This window comes from Neophocaena asiaeorientalis, unplaced genomic scaffold (assembly GCF_003031525.2).
Source record: "Neophocaena asiaeorientalis asiaeorientalis breed wild unplaced genomic scaffold, Neophocaena_asiaeorientalis_V1.1 scaffold420, whole genome shotgun sequence".
NCBI lineage: Eukaryota > Metazoa > Chordata > Mammalia > Artiodactyla > Phocoenidae > Neophocaena > Neophocaena asiaeorientalis.
In genome coordinates this window covers 1,681,254-1,707,411 of record NW_020172770.1, presented here as the reverse complement: position 1 = coordinate 1,707,411, position 26,158 = coordinate 1,681,254, and the positions used below count along the sequence as shown (strand labels likewise).

Below are 26,158 nucleotides of genomic sequence, written 5' to 3'. Positions count from 1 at the left end.
TTCCCTTGCCAGAGCTGTTCCCTATATTAAATGCCCTCCCACCACCTCAAACATTTCATTTGTAGTTCTTGTGTCAGTTTTCATGTTATTCTTATTTGTGTGAGTTTTTGAAAAAAAAAAAAATCAGTGGGATTTTGACTAGAATTGTGTTAAACATAAATTAATTAGGAAAGCATTGTCACATATTAATATATGATATTCATTCTTTCTATTCATAAGTGAATTTTCTATTCAATTCTTTTTCCATTTCCACTTAACCCATTCATGAATTAAATTTTGAAAATATATGCTATTTCTAAAATGTTGTTTGTATTAATAATTGAGTGAATCTTTTATCCATTATATCTTGAGCTTGTTTGGATTGTTATATTGTGAATCTATTGATATCTGTGTATTTATTACGAAGTGTAGAAACTTTGTTGAATTCTATATAATTTTAAGAGTTTCCATATAAACTCTTAGATACTACTACATACTTATTAGCAAATTCATTCATTCAAAAATATCTCTTGATTACTTATTGTGTAACATGCATTCTTCTGGATGTAGGAGGTATACAAAAATCTTGGCTTCCACAAAGGTTACATATTAGTGAAGGGGGTCAATAGGAGCCTCAGTAATCCAGGTGAGAGATGTTTGCAGCTTGAACTTGGGTGTTTGCGGTAGAGGTGGTGAGAAGTGGTCAAATTCCCAATACATATTTGGAAATCGAGCTAAAAGTATTTGTTGATGGTTGGATGTGGGATGTGAGGAAAAGAGAGGGGTTAAGCATGATTTCACGGTTTATGGCCTAAGCAAGGATGGAGTTGATACAAAATGAGATGGGGAGGTTTCTGGAGGAAAAGTTTGGGAAGGAACATCAAGAATTCTGTTTTGAACATGTTATGTTATAGATGACTATTAAACATTCCAGTAGAGATGTGGAGTGGGCAGTGTATATATCCTCTGGGGTTCAGGAAATATGTACAGGCTGCAGATATAAATTCTTGAAGAAATGGTTATATATTCTTAAACTTATTGGCCTAGATTTTACTCATTAGATAATTGTCACTGGTGATAGTAATAAGAGAAATTCAACTGAACAAATATTTGTCAGGTGCTGAAATATAATGATGAATAAAAAACATGGTTTCTTCCCTCATCTATCTTGAAATATACTGGGATGTATAAACTATAATATTTAACATTTGTTATAATTTATATTTTTTCTAATAAGTGAGAATAATTCAAAGCTGTTAATATCATAAGTCAAATATAACTTGAAAGAAAATTTAACATAACCTGTCCTAGTATATTATTAAAAACGTATACATTCAGTTTCATCTCTCACCCCACCTTGACACTTTTTCCATATGTCTACTCTATTCCATGCTCCACAAAAGCAATAATTTTCATTAATAAATCGAATGAGCAAAAAATTAATTATATAAGTTAGTCATTGCTTGTCAGAGCTGTTTTCACTTTGGGGAGAGAAACAACTCAATCATGATCCTGTGTATTTTATTCTCAAAACTTTCTAGCTAATGATATCTTATGCTGTTTCAGTGACTTTGCTTTTACTGTTTTGTTTAGCAGTAAGATACTAACCATTGTGGTCCTCACAACTAGGCTACATCTTATTTTCCTTTTTTTTTTTTTTTGCTGTACACGGGCCTCTCACTGTTGTGGCCTCTCCCATTGTGGAGCACAGGCTCTGGACGTGCAGGCTCAGCGGCCATGGCTCACGGGCCCAGGCGCTCCGCGGCATGTGGGATCTTCCCAGACCGGGGCACGAACCCACGTCCCCTGCATCGGCAGGCGGACTCTCAACCACTGCGCCACCAGGGAAGCCCTTATTTTCCTTTTAATTACTACACTAGTATTTATTTCTGAGTGCTTATCAAAGAAATACAGTTTTATAATTGTATAATAAAAACAGTACACAACATCTACCTAGATAATTCTAAACTGTTGGCATCCTGTATATTGTATACTTTCCATAGAATATTGAAGTTGAAATCTTAGAGAAAGTTTCTGCGCTGCAATTCACTGAAATATATTTTCAGAATATTTCCAAACTTGTGCCAACATAGTGTACACTGTGAGCAATGGTAACAATATTATTTTTCAAAATGAAAATAATATGTTTATGCTAATTTTATCTAGAATAATCATAACTTACTTTTTTTTGCATATTATTTTCAGCTACTCTGTAAATTGCCCCATATGAGTGATACCAGATTTTAACTTTATTGAAAGTAGATAGGAGCCATTGGATAACAAACTATTCTTTATAGATTATTTTGATTATAAGATGAAATGCAATATACAGAGTTAACACACTTGACTTTGATTTTTTTCAGTGACTGAGAGCCAGATTTCTCCTTTTTCCTTCCCTTTTTTCTTATATATTTTTAACTGAGATGAAGTTTTTATTTAATTATTTTATGTTGAAAACTGGTCTTAGTTTATTGAAAAAATAAATCCCATCTTAAATGAAAGAAATGCATTTTAGAGAAGCCAAAAATCAACAATGAATTATTTTTCATGATGACTATGATTTCTCAAATACTTTGTATTTTATTGTAAGTTATTTAAAAAGAACAAAAATGCATAGTGAGTCATATAACAAACATCAGTGTTTGCCCTATCCAGCATCATAAAAATTGCTTTATTTTGTTTTATTTGTTTCAGATTTTATGTAAGAAATAAAACATCACAAAATGAAGCCCTGTTTCCACATTCCTAATCATGAGGAATGATTATTCTGTCCCCAAAATAAAGTCCTTAATATTCCTCATCATTTCCTTGTGAGTTTTATGTGGTTGCTGCATATGTATGTATCAAGAAGCTATATTATTTTGCATCTTTCAAATATTATAAATAAAAACACATTATATGTGTATTCCTGAAATTTTGCTTCCTCATTTTGTGGTGTTTTTGAAATTTATCCACATTAATTCAGGTTTTACATTCATTAATTTTTCACTGCTGTCTCTTATTCCTAAAGAGCAAAATACCATATATACCAATAATTTGTCCATAAAGATTTTACACTTGAAAACAGTTTTGTAAGGAACGTTATTACACATGCGAGAAGAATTTCTGTAACATATTTACTTGTATTTGGGAAATGCTTAGTTAAAAATTGAGAATGTCTCCAACTTTTCCAGATATTCACCAGTTGTTCTCTAAAGTATTTATATCAATTTACAGCCTTACTAGCAAAGTATAAGAAACCCATGATTCCATACTCTTACCATTGCTTGTTTATACTGTCAAATATTTCAATTATTGCCAATCTCAGAAGTGTAAAACAGTTCCTTTATATTTTTCTAACTGCTAATGAGTTTGGCAGTATTTTTCTACTACTCTTGGTTATTTCATTTTTTACTCCTGTCCATTCATATCCTTTGCCTAATTTTTTTAAAAGATAGTTTGTCTTTATCTGATGCATTTGTTTTTATGTATCCTGGATACTAATTCTTTGTCAGTTAACATGGTTTGATAATATCTTATCCAACTGGTAATTTGTCATTTATCATTTTTTTCTTTCAGTTTTATTGAGGTGTAATTGACATACAGCTGGCATTTATTATTTTTAATGTATCTTTTGTTGAACTGAGGTTGTACATTTTAATGTAGTCTGATTTAGCAGTGGTCTTCTCTATGTTTTGTGCTTTTGTGTTTTAAGAAAACTGTCACTATTTGAAGTTACAAAGATATTTTCTACATTTTCTTCTAGAAGAAGTATCTACCTGTAGACAAGTTATTATTTATTTGTTCATGTCTAATTATTTATGGGCAATTCTAAAGTACTTAGGAGTCATTTGTGAACACAACAAAGACTCTGCCTTTTTAGAGCTTGAATTCTGCTAGACAGAGACAGAAAAAAGAGGAGATAAGCAATTGTCTGATAATTATACTAAGGGGAAAAAAAGAACAGGGAGAGAATGTGAAACGGTAGGGAGGGAGTTGAAATCTTGGAAATGGTGACAGGAGACGGTCTTACTGATGAGGTGGAATATGAGTAAAGTTATGGCAGGCATGAAGTAGTTAACTGTTTCCCAGTAAAGAGCTTTTGAGTGAGAGAGAAGGTAAAGTGGCTGCTGAATAAACAATGATAAAGTAGCAAGAGAGTGGAAAGTAGACCAAATCATGAAGGCCTTGAAGACCAAAATAAGAACTTCTAAAATTACTCTAAGTGAAAGTTCCTGCAGCGTTTTGAACAAAAGAGTAACATATAACATACTCTGATTTATGTTTTAATGGAATCACCATGTTGCTGTGTTGAGAATAGACTGAAGGGGGAAGGGTAGAATCAGAGAGACATGTTTAGTAATCCAGGTAAGATGTCAGGATGGCTTGGTCCATGGTGAAAACAGTTAAGGTGAGAGCTGGTGAATTTGGGACATATTTTGAGTATAAAGCTGCCAGCATTTGCTGACAGATTTGATGCCTGGTGGGTATAAAACAGGCATAGGAACAACTCAAAAATTTTTTTGCGGAAGCAAACAGATAACTTGAGTTGTTAACTGAGATGTGGAAGACTAAAGGAGCTGGTGTGAGGAGAAAATGCTTTCAGGAATACTTTGGACATGTTAATTTTGAGCAGCTTTTTGAGGCATTCAGTAGAGGTGTCAAGTTAGTTGAATAGGTTATAGATTAAGGAAGAAAGTTCAGTTGGGAGCTATAAATATGGGAATTGTTAGCATATTGATGACATTGAAGCCATGAGACAAGATGAAATCATTTTATATGCAGATTATAGGCATGAACAGAGTAGACTGAATTCTACTCAAAAATCAAATGTGGAGATATTGAAGTAAACACGGTATGAGGAAGTTGTAGGTAAATACAAGGAAGTGATCTTGGTTGCAAATGTGTCCCCAGGGACCCAAGACAGCACTTGATAATAGAGATTTGCTGAGTGAATAAATTAAGAAACTGACCATGGATAAGGTAGGAAGAGGGGGAATGAAGAAAATAGGTAACAGTGAAAGTGTGGTAGGATCAAAGCACTTAAGGTTCTGGTTGAATTAAAGGAGTCTGGGGTGAGGGGGATGCACTGGAGAGCTGAGAGTTGGTTGCCAGAAAGTAGGGTGCGTGGAAAATATGGAAGGGCTGCACGTATTGCATATTATGATGAATTGAAGAGCACACCCACAAAGAGGGACTGAGGAGGGTGGAGGATGAGTTTTTCAGAGGGGAGGAAGTCAAGGAACAGTGAGTGAGCATGATTGGAATGATCATCTACGTGAAAATTAATATCACCAGTTCCCTTCTATCTCAAGATTTACAAATTTTATCATGAAAGTTAATAATTTCATAAAATTCTCATGCATCTTGAAGGTGTTTCCTCCTTTATATTTGTTTGTATGGCAGAATACAGTGTTTAAATTTTCTATACTTATAAAGACCTTGCATTATTGAAAAAAACCCAAATTGGTAAAGATGTATTATCTTTTATATATACCAATGGATTCAATTTGCTAAATTTTTCTCTTTTTTTTTTTTTTTTTTTTTTTTAAATTTTCTAAATTTTTTTTTTTTTTTTTTTTTTTTTTTTAGTATTCTTTGCATTTATGTTCATGAGAGATTAGCCTGTAACTTTCTCTTTAAAAGTATTTCTTCAATTTTGGTATAGAATAGATATACTATTAGATATACATTGGGGGCTCTCAGTGTAGCCTCTGCTTGTTCAATTGCTGTCACTTATATGTGTATGTATCTTTGTCTTTCTGAGCTATTTTCCACTGAATTCCTCAAAAATAGCTACAAATCTGATAAGTTCATTTTAAAATTTCAGTGACTGTACTTTCTAACAGTATTTTAAATTACTTCCTTTCACGTTCACCTGTATGTTATTTTTTCATTTCTGCCTGTTTTTATTTTGCAGTTTCTTATTTTATTTTAATGGAACTTACTCTTCATTTACTACTGGAGGCATCTTAAACATACTCATTTTATATTCTTTGTTCAACTAAGACACAGTATTTATGCAATTTTGTTTTGAATACTCTTTGGTAGTGGGGAAAATTTTTTTCCTTCTCCCGCCCACTTTCCCACCTCCTATGCTTACCCTCTCCAGTCTTAAGGTTACACCTTAACTCATATCACTCATCTCCCTGGGCCTTTTTTTTAAAAAAAAAATTATTAAGACGTTTCAGGGTGTGGTGATCTAATTAGAGAACCAGCTTTCTCATTTCTTGATTAAAAGGCTTAGTCTGCGTGCTCACAGTCTGAGACCCACAGGTTAATTGAAGCCCTAGCCCAGATGGTGATGAGTTTTATTTTTAGCTTCCTTTAGAGTTGGGGAGCCTCACTCCAGGCCTTAGCTTCAAGAACTTTCTATTCCTGGTCCTGTTTGCCTCAGAGCACTTAAATCCCTTTTACTCCATAGGAGCAATCTTCAGATCTGAAGCTAAGCCACCCTGCAGCTTTGCTAGCACTCTCCACTTTGTTATATGGTTCTTCTCTGCTTATTTTATTTGGAGGGCCTTTTTTTTTTTTTTTTTCACTATTATTATGTGTTTGCAATAAATGTGTTGGGTCAAAATATGAATCCCTGCAACCATCTTACCTGGAAACCCTGGTGTATTTGAATCAGTTTTTCCTGATGGTTTACATATTTGTTGGTAAAATATAAAATGTGATACCAACAAATAACTTCTTAATGAACTATACTGGTGAAAAAACATTTTTGAAAGTTTTACAGTTGGATGTTGGAAAGAAAGTTTATGTCTGTTAAAGAGATGTTTATTATAATGATAATAGGAATATGATATTTTCTAGTTGTTATAGAATATCTTTTTTTCATGATTTTTATTAAGCTGTGAGGTGGACATAGATGAATCAGGCACATACAAAATATCACTCTTAAGGAACTTTAAGTACAATAAGAGACAATATTAACACAGAGAATTATAATATAGAAATAGATAAATCACAATTGAAAACGACATTTAAAAAAATCAGAGAAATGGGGCATCTTAATGAGGTTGGGAAACATAATTTCCATGAGGTTGGGAAACATAATTTCTATGCAAAGTAATATGAGAGAGACAGTTTTTCAAGATAAGATTTGGAATTGGCAGCTTTGAAGGAGGACACCCCAGACAGAGGGAGCCGTGAGAACAGGGGACCAGGAGTGTGCAAATGTGTATGCCCCCCCCCCCCCCCCCCCCCCCTTACTGAGACCATCTTCCTTTTGCTGAGGCTAATTCTCTGATCTTTGTCCTCCTCTGCTTATAGCTGCTAGCCCATGCATGGCCTAACCCCATGTTCGAAGTTTCCAAAATATTTTTCTCGACTCATTAAATTCCTGTTTAATTACTTGCTCTCCCCAGCTCTGATTTAAGAATTTTTCACTGCATTATCATTCACTTGCTTTGCAATTATCACTTACGTATTTTATATCTGTACGTTTAATCTCCTCCAAATAAATTGCAAGCTCTTAAAAATCAGTACAGGCACTTACTACTTCTTTGGAACTTCCTCTATACATATTCAGTGTTTTGAACAAATGTGTTAATTAATTTTGTATTTGGAAGAAATATATATTAAAAAAAAGAATCCACATCTGAGGTGTTCATTTTTGGTTGTTGTTTTTCTCAATTTGTCTCTATTTCTCTGTGCCTTCTTTCTCTAGGACTCTTACTGTCTCTCTGCCTGAACATTTAAATATGTATAGAAACATATATACACACACATACATGAGCACAAATACAACATGTTCAAATAGTATATCAAGAAGGGGTAATATCTAGGAGGGGTAATGTATAACTTTTCATATAATCAAACTATAAGTTCCTTTATTTCTCTTTTAGGTAAAGACAGCATCTTAGGAAGCTAGAAAAGTAAGGTGTCCTTAAAACCATCAATACAATACTTTTATATATGTATAAAAGGTAAAAACTGTATGTCTAAGACAGTGTTTGTGTCTTTGTGCCATCAATCACCTCCTTCTTTTATTAGTCTCAGATAGAAGATAAACAACAAGACTGACGGTTTTGTGTCCTTTGCTGTTTTGTGTCACCATCACAGGCAAGAGGGTATTATGTCATCATTCAAGTCTGTCACATTTGGTGTATTCTTCTATTTGCCTTAAAGACTGTTTTCCTCATAATCCTCATAAATAAATTTTAAAAATACCTATTTATTATACACTCTTTTATTATGGAAATATTTTCCTGTAATATAATGTCCTCTACCACAGATGAGAACATTTAACTGCTGCCAAAGCCTCCAGAATATAGAAGTGTTTTGTTTTAAAGAAATATTTCTTAAATAAATGAAAGGTAAATAAGATATATGGATTTTATTTTTCAAAATTATGTGTTACAAGAAAACTAATAAATTTCTACATATGTGTAACATGTAAATCAAACAAAGAATTTTAATATTTTTATCATAAACCCAGAAAGTGTTTAGTGCTACAACAAGAAATACTTTCTTTAAATTTTAAATTATGTTTATTTTATGGGAGATGGGATATTTCTTTGAATAATGTGTGTTTGTTCTGAAATGGATATCTGAGCTGTAATAGTGATAAAAATGGTGAAGTAGAAAGTATAAGACTTTAATACCATTAATAAGATTATCCCAACTTCTTTCTTCTTTTCCTTTCTATTTTCTGGACTGTCATCTACCTTCACATTGTCTTACTTCCACATTTTACAATGAGATTTTATGGTATGTTTATTGCTAAAAAGCAGCCTAAATAAATGAAGTGGCCCTATAATTAATTAATAACCAATTTCAATAACCATATAATAAAGTGCCAAAATAGAATTTGCTATTTATTCTGTATTTTATAAAGTTTTAATGTTTTTAAAATAGATATGCTTAGTTGATGGAAATGAGAAAAGTCATAAAAGTGCAAAGAAGCAGGAAAACAAATCATCCCAAATTCCAACATTCCATTAGGTACTTTTTCTATTTTATAATGAAATCGATACTGTACTGAATACCGAATTTTGCATCCTTCTGTTTTCAGTTAGGCTTATATCATTTCCCTGTGTTAAAGGTCTGCATGCTTATAATATGAAGGCCTTTTCATACTTCATTTAAAAAGTTTGTTTTCTAATATTGGATATTAAGTTTATTTATACATTTTCATTATTATAATGGCTATTTTTTGTACATAAATCTTGGGTAAAATTGAAATGACTTTCACTAGGATGGAGAGACTAGGTCAGTACTCCCCTAAAAACAGAGACAGCTTGTTCTCTTGATTTTCTTCCTTTCTGCAGTAAAATATTTTCAAATGGTTTTCTTAAAGGAAATAGATGGAATTTTTCTGAGACCTTGCATATCTGATAATTTTTTTCTGTTACAATATCATGTGGAAGGCAAACTTGTTGGTTATATAATTTTTGCCTTATAACCTTTCATTCTCACAGTTGCAATGAAATTGCTATTTTTGTTTCAGGGATTTAATTACTTGCAGAATAAAAACACAGGTTAATTTTAGCCATAGAAATTACTCTGCTAATGTAGATACGGTTGTCTGTGCATTATTTTTCTTAGTAATTTCTCTCTCTGCACACACACCCAACAAAAAGCTGCATATATAGTTTCTCTTGTTGCTTGTACTGCCTTTTCTTCTGCATTCTGAGAGATCTCAAGTTGTTCACCTAACATCATTGTTTCCATTTTAACTATAGTTATATGGCTTTGACTGCTGTCTTTACTTTGGACTTGAATTCTTTTGTATTTTAAATCTGTCTTCATCTTCATTATTTTTATTGTATCCTCCTTTCATTATATTTCAGATTATTTTCCCTATGTATCTTTCTTCCTTTTGTAAAGAGTTTGTGTTTTCTTGTAGCCTACTGAGATTTCTAATCACTTGTCTAATATATTTTCTGGTTCCTACAGCAAATCCTATAGTAGTTCTTTGGCATTGTGTCCCTTTCTTTTGATCAGTAGTATTTTTCATTAGAATCATTTTATTTTTCATTTAACTAATTTTTATTATTTACATTAATGCAATCTTCATTAACAAACTCACAAATTTCAGGAGTTAAAGGCAATAGAATTTTAATTTTCTCTGAAGTAGTGTTCAATACAAAAGTTTTTAGCATCTGTGGTCTTTCACTCTATGGGGATTCAGGGACCCTTGGTTCTTCAATTTTATGGCATTTTCATTGCCCAGAGCTTTGGAAGCCCCCACTTCAAAACAGGAGAAGGAAGAAGAGAGGGTGGAGAAGCTCCACCAACTTCTTAAAACCCTTAGCAATGAAGTGAGGTATATCGCTTCACTACATTTCATTGGCTAAATCTAGTCACTTTGCTTTAATCCAAAATAAGGAGTTGCTGAGACAACACCTTCACTGGGCAACTACCTCCTGGATTTAAATATGGAATGGAGAACACATTTTTTTTTTTTTTTGTAGAAAACTAGTCATCCTAGCCTCAATCATCTCTTAGTAGGGAGAGTCTACCAGATCTAATGCATGATGACATTCAACATGTAAATATTACTGTCAGTTCCCTTCTTATTCTACAACTGGATGGTAGATAAATATGTTATGTCCTAACACAGTCCCCAATCTCTAGCTTGCTTAATCGCCTGTAGCCTGGTTGATCTTAAATGGGATCTCAACTGCCCTAATTTTTTTGGGATCTCAGTACCACTGCAATCCTACTGGTGCATTTATAGAAACTCTCCCTGTTTCCATCTAATGCCTACATTTTACTTATGAATTCTGAACTTCCTTGATGTACCACTGCCACTTCCAATTTGGCTGCCAGGATATTGCTTTTTTTTTTGCCTAACTGTTTATTATAACATAAGATCTTCGGGGCTCAGTGGGAACATAATTCTGGTTGATTCAAAAAGTAGCACTTATTTGGTAATTGAAGGCCTTTTTGGTATGTCCAGGAGAGAAATCCCAGAAAGTATTCACATAGTAAGGCTGCTGTAAGTGTGTTGTGGAATGTAAAGGAATATAGTTTTGTAGCAGATTATTTCTAAAACACGTATTTTTCTTATTCTCTCCTGCATTGTAAGGCTGTTTTATACACTTCTCCCTTTCATATGGTCCTCATTATCTCAGTGAAAGCTCTCCAAGGGGGAGCCAGGATCTTTTCCACAGGGTAGGCTTGTTGTTGGGCTGCCTCAGTCTCCAAAGCCAAGTCAAGCTCAAAGCTGTAAGTCCACATCTCAGAGCTTCGTAGGAAAGCTGGGGAGTCAGGAAGTACAGGAGCCTTTGAAGTAGTACATGTCACACTATGGATCTCCCTCCTGAGAATTAGCAAGAGTAGTGTGCAGTTGTGCTTTCTCTATGGGTTTCAGAAGGCACCTCCACAGTATATCTCAATTCAACTCAGCTACAAAGTAGGAGTTCAAGGTTACTGCAGAACCATTATATTTAATGCGGTAAAATACAATGTGCTCTTTTATTATAGATTTCACATGATGTGTCTAATTTGACGTATACTTTTTCTCATCTTTTCAGTAAGTTTTGGAATATTACTTGTGTGAATTACTGCAAAAAATCTCTTGCCATACTCACTCCTAAAAGCCTTTTATCAAATTAGCTTTCATCAGTCACTCCTCATGTGTCCTAGCTTCTCAGCATCAATCATTTTAGTTGTATATGGATTTTTTTTCATACTTTATTTTAAATTGCCTTATTTATTTTTATGATTATTTATATATACAGTGTGTCTCCCTAGAAGTGTATGTATTTATATAAATTATATGAGCTTATATACAATGTAAATAATTGTGTATATATAAAATTATTTATAGTAGACTGTAAACATATGAAAAATTGCTAAAATGTTATACTTTAGTTGTAGTGACATATTAAGATATGTTGCATTTTATTTTTTAGTCACTGAATTTATCTGCCTTTTGCTAAAATCTGTTATAAGCAAAATTTGGGTGCCATATATTTTTTACACATTGCCAGACTTCTAAATATTAGCATATAATTTAATATTAATTAAGACTTTTCAAAAGCCAATTTAGATAACTGAAGTAAAGAAAAATAAAATTATATGATGTAAAAAGGGAAAAATCAATGCTTTAAATTTAGAAAGTAGGATGTCATTCCTTAATTCTACGTAGTAAATTGTGATTTATTTTTGTTACTCTGAGATTTATTACATTCCTACTGAATGTTGGTTTATATAAGAGGACATTTTAAAAACAATATTCATGATCAGTATTAATTGGCTGATTTTTCAGAGGCATTATTTACTTTCTGGAAGATTCACAAATCCCCTTCTCCCCACAATAAGGGGAAAATAGTAAGAAGTAGAGAAACTGAGGCCACTTGAACAGATGCAAGATCAACGTTAAGTTGTTAAACTTTCAGTAACAAATGTGCATTGGCAATGAAAAATGTTAAACATGTTTCAAAGAAATCTATGGACTAGTATTAATGAAACCTGTATTATACTGATGTCTTTTGTGATTGTGCCTGAATTTCCAAAATATAAAAATGATTTTCTTAAATGTATTAACGGGTTCCTAGATTTTAAGTTTGTGTACTATAGAATTTATTTCATCTAATATTGTCCACAAAATGACGGCAAAACTGAAAATTTAAACCAAATTTCAAACTGTAGGAGATGAGACTTTGGGATTATTAGAAACATGCCACAGAATAGTCTTGAGTCATTTTCTCCTCCTATTTTACAAATACCAATGCACGGCTTTCACAGGGTGTGGGACCTTGTAAAGTTAAAAGATCACAAATACCAAAGGCCAGTTTCTTTAATGAAGGCAGGTGTTTTCCATTCCTAATGTACCTTTGTGTATGCATTTCCATAATAGTATAGCATCTAATCTTCTCTTTGATATAAATGCTCGATGAGAGTAATACCACATGGCTACATATGGTGGTTTTTATGGTGGGATGTAAAATATGAATTTCATATTTTTATGAGGAGACCAATATATTGTAGGTTGCTGGAAAGAATGAGAGCTTACAGAAACTGTTTAAATACCACATCGTTTTCTTGTTCTCTGAATCCAGGCAAATAGTGTGCTGTATCAAATTGTGAACCGTACCAAATGCTGAAGGTATTTTCTCAAGGAAAATAAGGAAATGTGACAAACACCTAGGGAAATACTGTTTTGAAAAAGCAAACAAAATATTCACAAACTTTTATTTGTGGGAGATAGGGAAAAAATGTTTGTCTATATAAGATCTTTGAAAATGTATATCAGAATTTTAGAGTTATTAAATTATGATTAATAACAATTATCCCTCATAAAACTACCCTTACTAGATGTTAAACAGATATAAAATACATTAAATGCAATTGTGTGGTATTCATGTTAGGATAAGCCTTCTAATAAACATGGTCTTTATTCACCAAACTAGAATGTAGTTGCACATATAGCAGCATTGGGGCATTTGTTATTAGTAATAAATCATAGTCGATGTTGTATGTTTATAAATTATTTAAACTTTGAGTTGTGAAAAGAATTCTAAAGACTAAAGTTATAAAATTGGACTTTGCTACATTATTTGCAGAACTTGTTTGATTGATGTGTTACTACTATAAATGATATATTTATTTGATATTTTTCAAATGCTTCATATACAAAGTGAATCTTTTGGCACTTTAGGTCTGAATTTCATAAGCTAAGTTTCTATTATATCCTTATGTCATCTGACAGATGGTATATTTTTTTTCTCCTCAACATATTTTTTGTACAGAGTGATACACTAATAATAAGAATGAAATGCCTCTAATTTTTATCCAGGCAAGATGATATTGTGGGAAAAGGAATCATCTGATGTAAAGTATTTTATATATTAGAGTTATATATATATATATATATATATATATACACAGACATAAATATATATATACTTCTGTATGCTTATATACAAGTGAAATGAATAACATCAATGATACAAGAAACAGGAAGGAGGAATTAGGATTATTTTGTTATTATAAAGTTCCCATACTACCCATGATGTTATATTTATCTCTCTCACTGAAGACAACTTAAAAATCTACTGAAGTTTTTTTAATAGATAAAACCATACATTGAGTATAATATATCATTGAGTTAGTGATTCCTGGTCACTAAAATCAGGACTTATTTGTGATTGAATAAATTTATGAATTCAATTTATGATTGAAAGTAGTAACTGTTACTCTTAAGTAAATTTCAAAAGTAGATTCCTGAAATCATTACAAGAGACTTCAAAAGTCACTTAGAACATTCTCCTGCAATGAAAGACATTTAAACACTCCTGGCAGGAGACCAGGTAGCCATTAATTAAACAACTTTTTTGACAAACTTATCTTGTAAGTTTGCTCACTACAACTGCGAAGAGCTCAATAAATAGAAAGACAATCTCTATATTAAACCCAAATCAACCTCTCACTAGCTTCTAACCTTCAGTGATTTGATCAGCATAAATATGATCTCAGTTTCACATGCCAGCAACCACTTCGTCTAGTCAATGTTTCATATATAGTTTACAGATTTGGAACTGCCTTAGTCTTTATCAAAATGTAGTATATGGATTGGCAAAGAGATGAAATTAGTATATAATGATAATATATGGGTGAGTTATGTGTGGGTGTGAGAGTGTATGTTAGCAGAGTTTTCCTTTGCCAGTAGTTATCTTCATGAAAGTTTATTTGGAATTATCAAATGAGGAGTTCACATTTTAGTTGATTCCATTATTATATAGAGACCTGTAGAGTTTTCTTTTTATAATTGAAGTAGTGTTGTATTATTAGTTAATTTAAGAAGATATACAGAATTTTATTTCAAATTGATATCAGAATTGAAATTAATATTGCATACTTTATTTGGCAAATATATACATGTACATGTATCTAATTAATATACATTTATAATTTATATAAACCATCCTGAATAGTTTTTTATTCTAAAAAAATAATTTAGTAAATAATGAACAATAATTCACCTCCCATTTTCTAAAACTAGGGTCATGCTTATAGCTTAGAGGATGACACAGTCAATAGAAAGTAACTATAGTGTTACTTCTATAGATATTTCTCCTTTGCTGAATCTAAAGCAGTGTTGAGAAGAACACATTCATAAGTAATAGATTGGTAATTCCTTTTCATAATTTAGTAACTAGGTAGAATTTTTGTACCAAAACACACTGGAATTATGACTATTTTAGAGAAAGTATATTATCTGTTGTTTTTTATCATTCCTGGATATCTACATTAATTTTTTATAGAAACATTAGCATATATAGATATAGTAGTACAAATAAGCCTACAGTAATAAGGCAGAAACTACTAACTGCTCACTAATATCTCTCCTTCCTATACATACAGCCAGACTGCATTTACCAGTCTCCCTTGAAGTATGGCCATGTGCTTGGACATGGAATGGTGTGTGTGTGGTATGTGTGCTTCCAGGCCTCTGCCATTAAATTTTGTACACATGCTTCCCCAGGCTCCCTTTCTCTCAGAAAACTTTCACAGTCACAAGATGAAGATGGCAGTGTATATCATTGATGCTCCTGTAGTGTAAGTTGTCCTCCACCAATGACCTTGAGCAGTCCTTTACTGTTACATGTTAAAGAAACTTCCTGTGTTTTAAACAACTGAAATGCAATCCTTCATCTGAAAGCAAATCCATACTGTAAAATTAGTGGGTGTAATAATTTCTAGACAGTTATCTAGAGATACAAAAGAAGATTTAAGTGTATTTGCTTTGGCTTTACAGAGTTCTTTTTGCCATATGACATTGTGAAAGTAGGAATAAGATAAGCCTATTTGCAATCTTAAAGAGAAGTAGTAAATTTTCAATGTCTGAATCCATAAGTTTAGAAGACTTACAGGCCTAGACCACTGTAAAGTACAAGATGACAACTCAACTGTCTTAGATTATTTTAAGTTTCAGTTACTTAAGTCAAATTATATCAATATACAGAAAGATATTTAGAATGGGGTCTTAGAAAAATGTTTTGTTTGAATTGTGAAAATATTTATTATATGTTATTTTTTAAATTTTGGTCTCTATTAATGATAGTTTGATACTATGTAAGTGAGAAAAAACTAAAGATTTAGAAACTAAAAATCAAAAGCTGCAAACTCCTTTTAAGTCAAACTTTACAAAATGAAAATTTATCAGGTGCAAGGAATCTATTAGAACATAAATTTTCAAAGTCATTGTCATGTAAAAATATGTCACCTTTCTAGAGCATATTCTGCTGACTTATCATATGAAATGATTCACCAGGTGCACCTGCCATTTTATTTATTCTCTGTGCTTTCAGCTTTCACTTGCTCATTCACTCACTTATCCAATGGAGAGATGGAAATTATATTCAGAGCACCTTGCTAGTGTCTGTGGGCAGTAGGAATTAGTCTCATTCATGGCTGGATGCACCAGGAGATTACCATATAATAAGATAAATGGTACATATCAGTATATAAACAATGGACCATATAATGTTCACTTTTACTCTCTCATTAGCTCAACAAATTATTATTGAGCTTCATGTACATTCCTGCCCTGGAAACCTAAAGGAAAGAGTGAATGTGGCTGGAGGTGGACAGTATGAAAGAATTTACCAAGAAAGCAATATGTTAATTAGCTTGAGTGAAAAGTATGAACTGGAGACATGCAGAGGGAATATATGCCTTTAGGTAAAGAGGTATGGATTACTCACCATATTTGAACAAATGCTCAGGTATTTCTAAATTATTAGGCATTTTGAGGAGGGATGGGGAAATAGACTAGAAAAGTGAACATATTTCTGATCTTTAGAGGCTTATGTTACATGACACACAGTTTAAATGTTACCTTACAAAACAGAAAATTGGGTAGGTATATAGGTGTATTAAGAATCCAGTCTATGTTCAGAGCTTTAGGAATTTAATAGAGAGTGAAAGAGCAACAGGGTTTCCCTCTGGACATGTCATGTGGAGGACACTGAGGAAGAGGGGCAAAAGCCTTAACAAAGACAAGAAGATGGAGAGTAGAAATACCATGGAGTTTATATTCATTCCTCAAACATATTAATAAATTTTCCATACCCAAGTTTATTAATTTTTGGTACATTTTAGACATGGTAACATTTTGCTTTTTCAAGTGTTTCGTAATAACAGATTACACATATAGGTATGAGAGTAATGACTATTTGTTTTTTTACATTAGAAGTAAGAAAAGCTGGGGCTTAAAAATTGAAATTCTACCACTGGAAAAACTTCCTTCAAATAGTGACACAGTTTCCAGATTTATTGCTTGGGTTCTGTTCAAATTTCTATTCTAAAACTCCATTTACTATGGTTTTAGTAAAAATTCAGTCCCAGCTGAAACTTGGTATACCAAATATCAGCTCTGGAGCAATGGTTGTTTTTACCAATTTTCCAGAAGATTGATTTAGATTGTTTTGTGTTGTATGACTGTAAAAGAACAAAACAGAAAAGGTTCACTAGCTTATTTTATTTTGTCTGTATGTTTTAACTCCTTTATTTCTGGCAGTCCATAGCACTATTACAAATAACATATACTGAATGTAATCAGCATATGATTATACTATTTACACAAATAAAACATTTGGGCTGTTAACAAAATAACACTCTTATAATAAGAGTTAGAATGGCTCGATTTCCTTCTTTATCTTGCCTGTTTTACAATGTCTAGAGGCATATTTGACATCATACGTGTCAATATACTAATTGTGAGGTCTGACAAGAGTTAAGCCCTGAATCTGCGGCCCATTTGAAGCTTTATTAGAGCTTATTTGACTTATTTTTCCTCTCTGATTTATTAGGATACAGATTTAATTAGCAAAACAATATTCTGGTACACCAAAACAAAGTTGACCTCACTGAAGCTTTAATTCCTCTTCCTAGTTTTTACTGGTGAGGATAGTAAGTATTTCAGCTGATAAAACAAGGTTAGCAGATTGCCTGAGTCACTTTGGTTAGTGATCAGTTCTAGAGAAATCAGTAGGGGCAAAGCAGAGTAGGCAGTTAGCACAGGTCTATGTGGATAGCATTCGGAGAGAAAACAAGCCTGTTTGCAGAAGTTGGGAAACAAAGAAGTGCTGGTCTGGGCAACCTTAAAACAACAAAGTCAGAATCATGAGAAGGATTATATTATTAGTCAGCAAACAACACTGAAACTTGTTATTGAATCAAAGTCCATATACAGCATTCTTCAATATATCTTTCTCTAGGCAGAACTTGGCTTATTGTACTGACATATCTAAACTCCCTGTAAGAATCAAGTGGGAACACCTGGATGGGACTTGCGCCGGAGAACAAGGAGAATGAAGACTGACATACCTATTGTTCTTTTAATTCCATCACACCAGTGATGTTAAACTTACAAGATGGAACTTACTGGTTGGAAAGTAATATGTTTATAAAAACTTCTAAATATGTGCAGTGATTGCTTCAGCTAAAGCCTGTGAGTGTAGAATGGTATGCTCTTGGAAACATGCTGACATTGAGAATTTAAGTAGCCAGGATGACACTTGAAATGACTCCTATCATCTTGATATAGGTTTTTCCTTTAGTACTTGTCTGTAAAATATAGTGAATTATAATAATAAAAATCATTCAGCATATAATATTCACTTAATATATGGAATTTTCTAAAATGATGTTAATATGTACAGTTATAGACTATTATTATATATAAAAAACTGATGACCCACATATTAAATTTAATACAATAAAATTTAATGGGCATCTACATGTATCATGATATGTGTAAAGCCTTGTAGACAATATAAATATTTATAAATATAAAGAGATATAATCCTGATTTGGGAAAGTTTTAGGTCAAATGGGTGAACTAGAAAAAATGCAAAAACAATGATGTTGTTATTTGCTGCATTTTAATAGTCTCTTAAAATGATTACATAATGAAATATGTTTTTTATCTTTATTTAAGCACCCTAAAGTGTGAGATAAATTATTACTCACTGGAAACCAACTTAGACATATTTGAAAATGTTTCTGGCAAGAAGTATGTGATCACCTTTATAAAGATCACAACACTTAAGAAAAGAAAACTATTAATTCAAGTATATACAATTTGTATACAATTTTGTGTATACAAATTGCTATTAGGCTCTTAAATGAATAATGTCAGATAAATTCAATAGCACTAATGTTATTAAGTTAATTTGGTTTAAAACTAATTAATACTACAACTTATTAACTATGCCGGTAACTTTTGTTAGAAATCAGTATAAAATGTGTGTAAAATTCTCCAAGTAATCGTCTTAGGAATTTTTATTTTACCCAGCATGAATCCCAAATATGCATTTGTATGATTGACGAACTATTTAGAACCAATGATATATTGGGAAAATAATTTTTATCCAGTGTTAAGCACTATTTAATAAATTCTCACTCCTTGGTCAGTGCTTCTTATTTGCAGCTAAGATTAAATTCTCTAGAGTTCAGTGTTTTGAACTGTTAAATCACCTCACCAGTGGGTGGCAGGCACCTAATAGCTGATGAGGTGTGGCCTCAGAGTAACCTACTTTTAACTCATTAGCTCATTTTAATCTCTATGGTGTGTGAACAATTACCTTTCATTCTTTTATTCCACATACTCATTTGTTCTCTTCAGTTATGCCTAGGATAATGTTTAAAATCTATTTCTTTCAATGAAATGTTTGAGGTTTAATTTTTTTTAAAGATATTTAGATATGGGCTTCCCTGGTGGCTCAGTGTCCCAAAAAAAAAAAAAAAAAAAAAAAAAAAGATATTTAGATAATCATGAACATTCTGTGTGCTCAAACGACAGCACTTTTTTAAAAGATTGAATTCACTGCAACCGACAATATTACGATTCTTCTTTTTAGGTTCACTATAAATATATGCAACTTACTCTGTAGAAAGTATGGATTATTTCTGAGTCTCTACTACCTTTTGTGTTCATTTGGAAACCATAAGGTAACAGAACAGTAGCTTCAGAGATCACTCATTCAGTATTTCAAATAATTGTTCAATGAATGATCACTTTTTAAAAAAATGTGATCTTTTTTGCAGCTTGCTTTTGTGCTGCTTTTTGCAGCATGATGTTTCCAGGTCTTTTATGCTCAACAGTATCTAAACAAGACACTTTTTTTTCTTGTTTTGGGGGCTTTTCTCCCATGGGGGTTGTATCAAAGAGGACTTCCTAATTCAGTTCTTTTTCACTCTGCTCTTATCATATGCAGACAGAGTTTGGCTCTCAGTTTCAATTCAATAGTCATTCACTGAAAACTTGCTGTGCAGATAGTTAGGATGCAGGGTGCTGAGATGTGCAAGACAAGGATCCTGCTCACAGGGAATCCATTGAGTTGCATTTCACCCCTCTTTGGACTTTAAAAGGTTTCCTTTGTTTCTTTCATACTTAAAATGCTGTGATAAAGAGAACTGCAGACGACATCATAAGTATTTACAAACTTGAAAAGATAAATGCTGTGGATGTAAGATTTGTTTAAAATGTTCAGTCCAAAGGGATTTCTCTGGTGAGGGGGAAGTAGGGAGGTGCTGCTAGGAGAACAGGCCCTGAAGATATCTGTACCAGAGATGCCATTTCTATTTTTCATGCCTTTATTGATCCCCTTTCTCTTGAGCCTATAAATATGATTCAGTCTCTTCCTTCCGGAAAAATAGCCTCCCTTCCTTCTGACCCTGGACTGTCTCCTACTCTTCTCATCCAAGAGTGCAATCTGGTTCCTTCTTAGCAACCTTCTCATGATATAGCCAAACTCACCGACACTGTCCAAATACAATGGACACCTTCCAATCTTGAAATCACTTAACTTCTCTATAATAAAAAATGTTTATAGCTACTAAAATAAAATAAAATGTTCAGTCCAATAAAAATTTCCTTAGGCAGCTCTTTGTTTTTTGGCAAATGAATTATCAAGGAAATTTATACAATAAATAATCCCTTTGCTAACTGTGTCACTTTCTTCCCTTTTGGGAATATGTTTTCAGGTTTTGAATATCTATTCATGTATTTCATTTCTCTAAATCATATACCTTATACTTTCACTCAATTGTTATTCTCTCCGCCTAACACTCAGCAGACTGGGGTACACAATAGGTGACTTACCTATTGATATGGCTAACCAATGACAGAGGTTACATTAAAATACATGTATTCTACTTTTCAGAGCCTAATTTTTAGTCAAACCTGGTAGTAATTATAAAACAACTCAAAAAATTATAGGATTTGGTAAGCTGAATCGAGACATTTCAGACTTTAAATATTTAGGTTCTCATCTGGATTCGAAACCTAAAATATTTTAATATATCATTGCACATTTGTTTAAATCACTTTACACATAACATGATACCATAGTTCTCATAATGCAAAGATGGAAATGAATCAGGAATTATTATCCACAGGAAACCTGACCTAATATAAGTGCCTAAAGCAGATCTTCTGATACCAAAGTCAGTGCTTTTAGCCTTACTCCACACGAATGGTTTAAATATGAACACTTTCTATTCGTATGCACTTGAGTAATTCAGTTTGACTTCAGTGATATTATATAGTTTCCATAAAATAGTCTGACCAAAAGAGAGTTAAATTCCTTTTGCCAAGATTCACTAAAAATTGTAAGCTCTGTCTCTCTGTCAGTGCGACCTGTGTTAGAAGAAATGAAATTGAACACAGGGGGTGAGTAACATGTTTTACCCACACAGTATCATTGCAGGAATGTGAGGTTTTCCCTTTTGGAGACTTCTTTTTTATAAAAAAACAAGAAATATGTTATAAATATTTTTTTAAATAAATCATACCTTTGAAAAGTGGTTGGTATAGCATGAGGTCCTATTGGGGAAATGACAAATCTGTGTCCCCCTCTTTTCCTCTAGCAACTGAACAAGACATATATAATAGGGAGTGTAGGAGATAGCGTACAAAATAGACATTTTTATAAAAAGTCTGCTGTAGCCTAGTGGAGTCGCAAACACAATTGTAATCAGTCTTCCTTAATTTTTATAGTTGATAAAAATCAGTTTTGAAAATGTTCACAAGTGTATGTCTCCTTATGAAATTAGAGGTAACAAAGAATGGTAATAGATGGACGATAATCATTCAGGTATGTGTTATTGAGTAAGTGGGAGGATGATTTTTTAAGTATATTTAAAATCATGAAAATCGATCTCCGCGTCTTACTCTTCCGCCATCTTCAAGGTCCCCCCATTAGGTCCTTTTGCCCTGACACTTTTTATTTGTTTTAACTATTCCTTCTTAACATGTTGAACACTGCATCAGTTGATGGTATAATGTTTGTTTTAACCATCATATAGTCAGGAAAATGCAGCAGAGTAGTCTATATTGTATTTACCCATATTTTTTGTTCTCTCACTTGTTCTTCCTTCTTGATGCTTTAAATTCAAAATTTCTTCTTTTCTGTTTGAAGAACTTTAACTTTTCTTTAAGCCGGATCTGCTAGAGAAACATGTTTTTAGTTTTCCTCCTTCTAAAAATATATTTATTTCCCCTTGATTCCTGAACGTTGGTTTCACTGGATAAGAATTCACGATCAACAGTTCTCTTCTTTCAGAACTTGAAAAACGTGCCACTGCCTCTGACCTCCATAATTTCAAATGAGGTCATATATTGTCATTTGAAATGGTGTTTTCTTATAGGTAATATGTCTTTCTCTCACGGGCCCAGTCGCTCCGCCGCATGTGGGATCTTCCCGGACCGGGGCACGAACCCATGTGCCTTGCATCAGCAGGCGGACTCTCAACCACTGCACCACCAGGGAAGCCCTAATTTCACTGTATCTTGATTTGGACCTTTTGGGGTTTATCCTGTTTGACTTTGCTCCTCTTCCTGATTTTGTACGTTTATTACTTTTGCCTAATTTGTGAAGTTTTGACCATTATTTCTTAAATTCTTTCTGCCTCACTCTCTTTCTCTTCTTTTGGGACTAATATGGTACCAATGTTGGATATTTTGTTATTGTCCCACAGGTCCCCAAGATTCTGATTTTTTGTGTTTTTGGTTGGTTTTCCAATCTGTTTTCTCTCTCTTGTTCAGATCCAGTGACTTGTATTGGTCTGTCCTTAAGTTCACTGATTCTATCCTCTGTTGTCTCATTGTACTATTTATCCAATCCAGTGAGTTTTTATTTTGGTTGTTATATTTTTGACTTCTGTACTTTCCTTTGGTTCTTTTTTTAAATAACTTCTTTAGAGTGCTGAGATTTTCTATTTTGTATTTGTTTCAAGATAATTAGTAATTGCTTGTTAAAGTAATTTTATGATGGCTTCTTTAAATTCTCTGTCAGATAATTCTAACATCCATTTCAACTCAGTATTAGCATCTGTGGATTATTTTTTCTCATTCAAGTTATGTTTTGCCTGGTATTTGGTGTGACCAGTAATTCTTTTTTTTATCACATCCTGGACATTTTGGTTATTGTGTTAGGAGACTCTGGATACTATTTACATCTTCTATTCAATTTAAGTTCAGCACACAGGTCCTGGCTTACATTTGTGGGCTATGGTTCCACCAACAATTTAATTTTCAGAGCCTTTGTGGTGCTATTTGGTCACTTTGAGTTGTCTGTTTCCACTGGGAGTTGTACTGATCCCTACTGGTGCCACCTAAGGAAGCAAGGCCTCCTGATGGCTCTAGGGGGGATAAATGGTTCTATAGCTCATCAAAGATCACTTCAAGGGCTGGGTAATTGTTATAGAAGGATTGGCCCACTGCCTGTGCTGCCCAATTGACCATTGTCTCTCAGTAGGGAAGGGGAGTCTCCAGCCTAATGGAAAAAGAGATTGCGTTCCATGACAGTGATGCTCCCGATTGATTCCCCTTGGGGGTGGCCCAGTCTCTCCCAAAGTTCTTGGTGGGAATCCCATTTGCTCTGTGATAAAAATGAGTCTACCTAGGCCACCTTCTGTTGCTAGGTTATGGTTGGGAGAAGCTGGGCCTCAAATGCCTTTTACAATTGGTTAGAGAGACACTGTGTTATTCCTTAGGTTCTGGTATCACTAACCAGTCCCCTTTCCTCTTTCTACCTTTCAGAGTACTCCTTTAGTCACCTCTTGCTTAATTCCTGGTTTTATAGCTGTCCTTAGTGGAGCACATAGTGATATTTAAGTTTTTTAATGCTTTTCCAAAAATGATTTAAAAGAAGCATAAATAAGCAAGATGCTTAAGAGATCTGTGAAAACAAGTGTTCTGTGATAGAAAAGGTGGTTTGAACCAAAGAATATATTAAAAGTATTTAACAGACAGTACAACAGAGGCACCAACCAGTCAGAGCAAATTTAACATCAGGTATAGTACAGGTGTTTTTCAGCTGAAAGTTAGCTCTGATTTAAAAAAAAGCTTAACAGGTGTCTCTACTGCAGAGAACTTTCAATATGCTAAGGTTCATTGTTGGTTTCCTAGAAGGAATTGAGCAGTCATAGTTTTCCCAAATTTATCTGGGCATAGAAGTGAAATTTTTTGTTTACAGCTCTTCTTGGTACTGACAACTCATGAAAGACTTTGTGAAGGAAAGCCATTTTTGTCACCATCAATATCTACCTCATCCAAGGTATTGTACTTACTAGATGCAATCATTTAATTAAAAAGTTATTTCTCAGAACATTAAGGAACATTTAATTCTACTTAAATCTGATAAAATATTTCAATATGTTTAAACCTTCCTTTAAAACATTTCAGGAAACCAGATTTAGACAGATGGCCAAAGAAAATGTTTATTGTGTTGTGCTAAAAATATGTAGTCTAACAGTAGCAACTTTTCCTAATGTTGTTATTCATATTTTCAGTATTTTCTTTTTCCAGCTTTAAGGGACAATAGGATCGAGCTGGTTCGGGCTTCCTGGCATGAACTGAGTATCAGCGTCAGTGATGTCTCTCTCTCTGATGAAGGACAGTACACCTGTTCTTTATTTACAATGCCTGTCAAAACTTCCAAGGCCTATCTCACTGTTCTGGGTAAGTGCAAGGGACTAACACCATGTGATCACAAGCCAGAGAGATGTGTATAGCTACAGCAACATGATTCAATAACAAATCTACACTTTGAGGATCATCAAAAAGCATTAAAAAATCACTTAGTCATTTCCCCCATTTTCTAAATGAGGTATAAAGATTTGTATGACTTCCCAAGAGCAAACAGCCATTTTGTTTCTTAGCCAGCAATAGACACCAGGTTTCTTGATTTTCAACTAAATTCCTTTGTGTCAAATCATCTCTATATTGTATACGTGGTAATCCTTTTATAAAGTGATAGAATAATGAACATAATGACTTCAATGTGTCTATCAGATGCTCCACCACCTTATCATCAGTCACCTAATGGGATCTTCCCTAACTATCTATTGGCTTCCAAATATGCCCATTTGTGTATTTCAGTGTATTTAAATGACCCTAACATTTCTATTTGTCTTCTTGCCTTTTAGCTTTGTAGTTTTCTAGATTACTAAATGAACTACATAATGTCGCTTGCACATGCAGCTTGTAGCTTCTTTGTTTTTTTATTCTCTAAGTATTGGGCCATTTTTCTAAAGGTTATAGTGACACCAAAAAGCAATACATTCATAGAGTTTCTGAGGAAATAAGCTTGCAGCTCACAGCTCTCTGTGATTCCACAGACGTCAGTGGCCCAATCAGCTGAAATTGCTGGAATTCATTGAAACACACCTGTGTACTGAACAAGTTAGAGGAATTTAAAGATTGATTTTTTTTTTTTTTGCCCTTAGCTTGCCTTCCTTTTTTGATAGATAAAGGCATAACACTGCATTTAAACGAACTAATGCATGCCGTTCTTTTGGGTGAGAATATTAAAGTTAATCCTGCTAGTGAATTGGTTTTGTGCATAGGATATGAAATATGTTTCTTTGCAAGTCCCACTGGGACTATTGTATAAAAATCTTTACAAGTTTGCCATTAAGGACAAAATACACCCACTAAATGGAGTATCTCAGGATAGCAGCTGCCTAAGATTAATGTATTGTTCTGTAGAGAGCCAACTTGAGACCCCAAGATATAGGAAAGTGGCTAATTTCAGTTTATTAAATGGTGATGTGACATGTTTGTTTTTTTTTAAAAAAAAGCTATATGAAGGTGAACGAAAAGAAAGCTAGCCAACTAGTGGAGTATGTTGATCTGTCATTTATCTTTGTTGTTCTTGTTGTTTTAGTTTGTATTTCTTTTATTGGCGTCTTCCAACATTCTTACATTTTATTCTTTTCAAACTGAATTAAA

General features: G+C 33.2%; 1 protein-coding gene across 2 annotated transcripts in view; it reads left to right on the top strand.

Moving 5' to 3' along the window:
- Nucleotides 1–26,158, top strand: part of CADM2 (cell adhesion molecule 2) — a 1,061,613-nt gene that overhangs the window by 872,875 nt on the left and 162,580 nt on the right. For both annotated transcript variants that reach the window (XM_024740847.1, XM_024740846.1), the window contains exon 3: nucleotides 24,734–24,886. In XM_024740847.1, coding sequence (XP_024596615.1) covers nucleotides 24,734–24,886 — 153 coding nt within the window. The remainder of the gene's footprint in view (nucleotides 1–24,733; nucleotides 24,887–26,158) is intronic.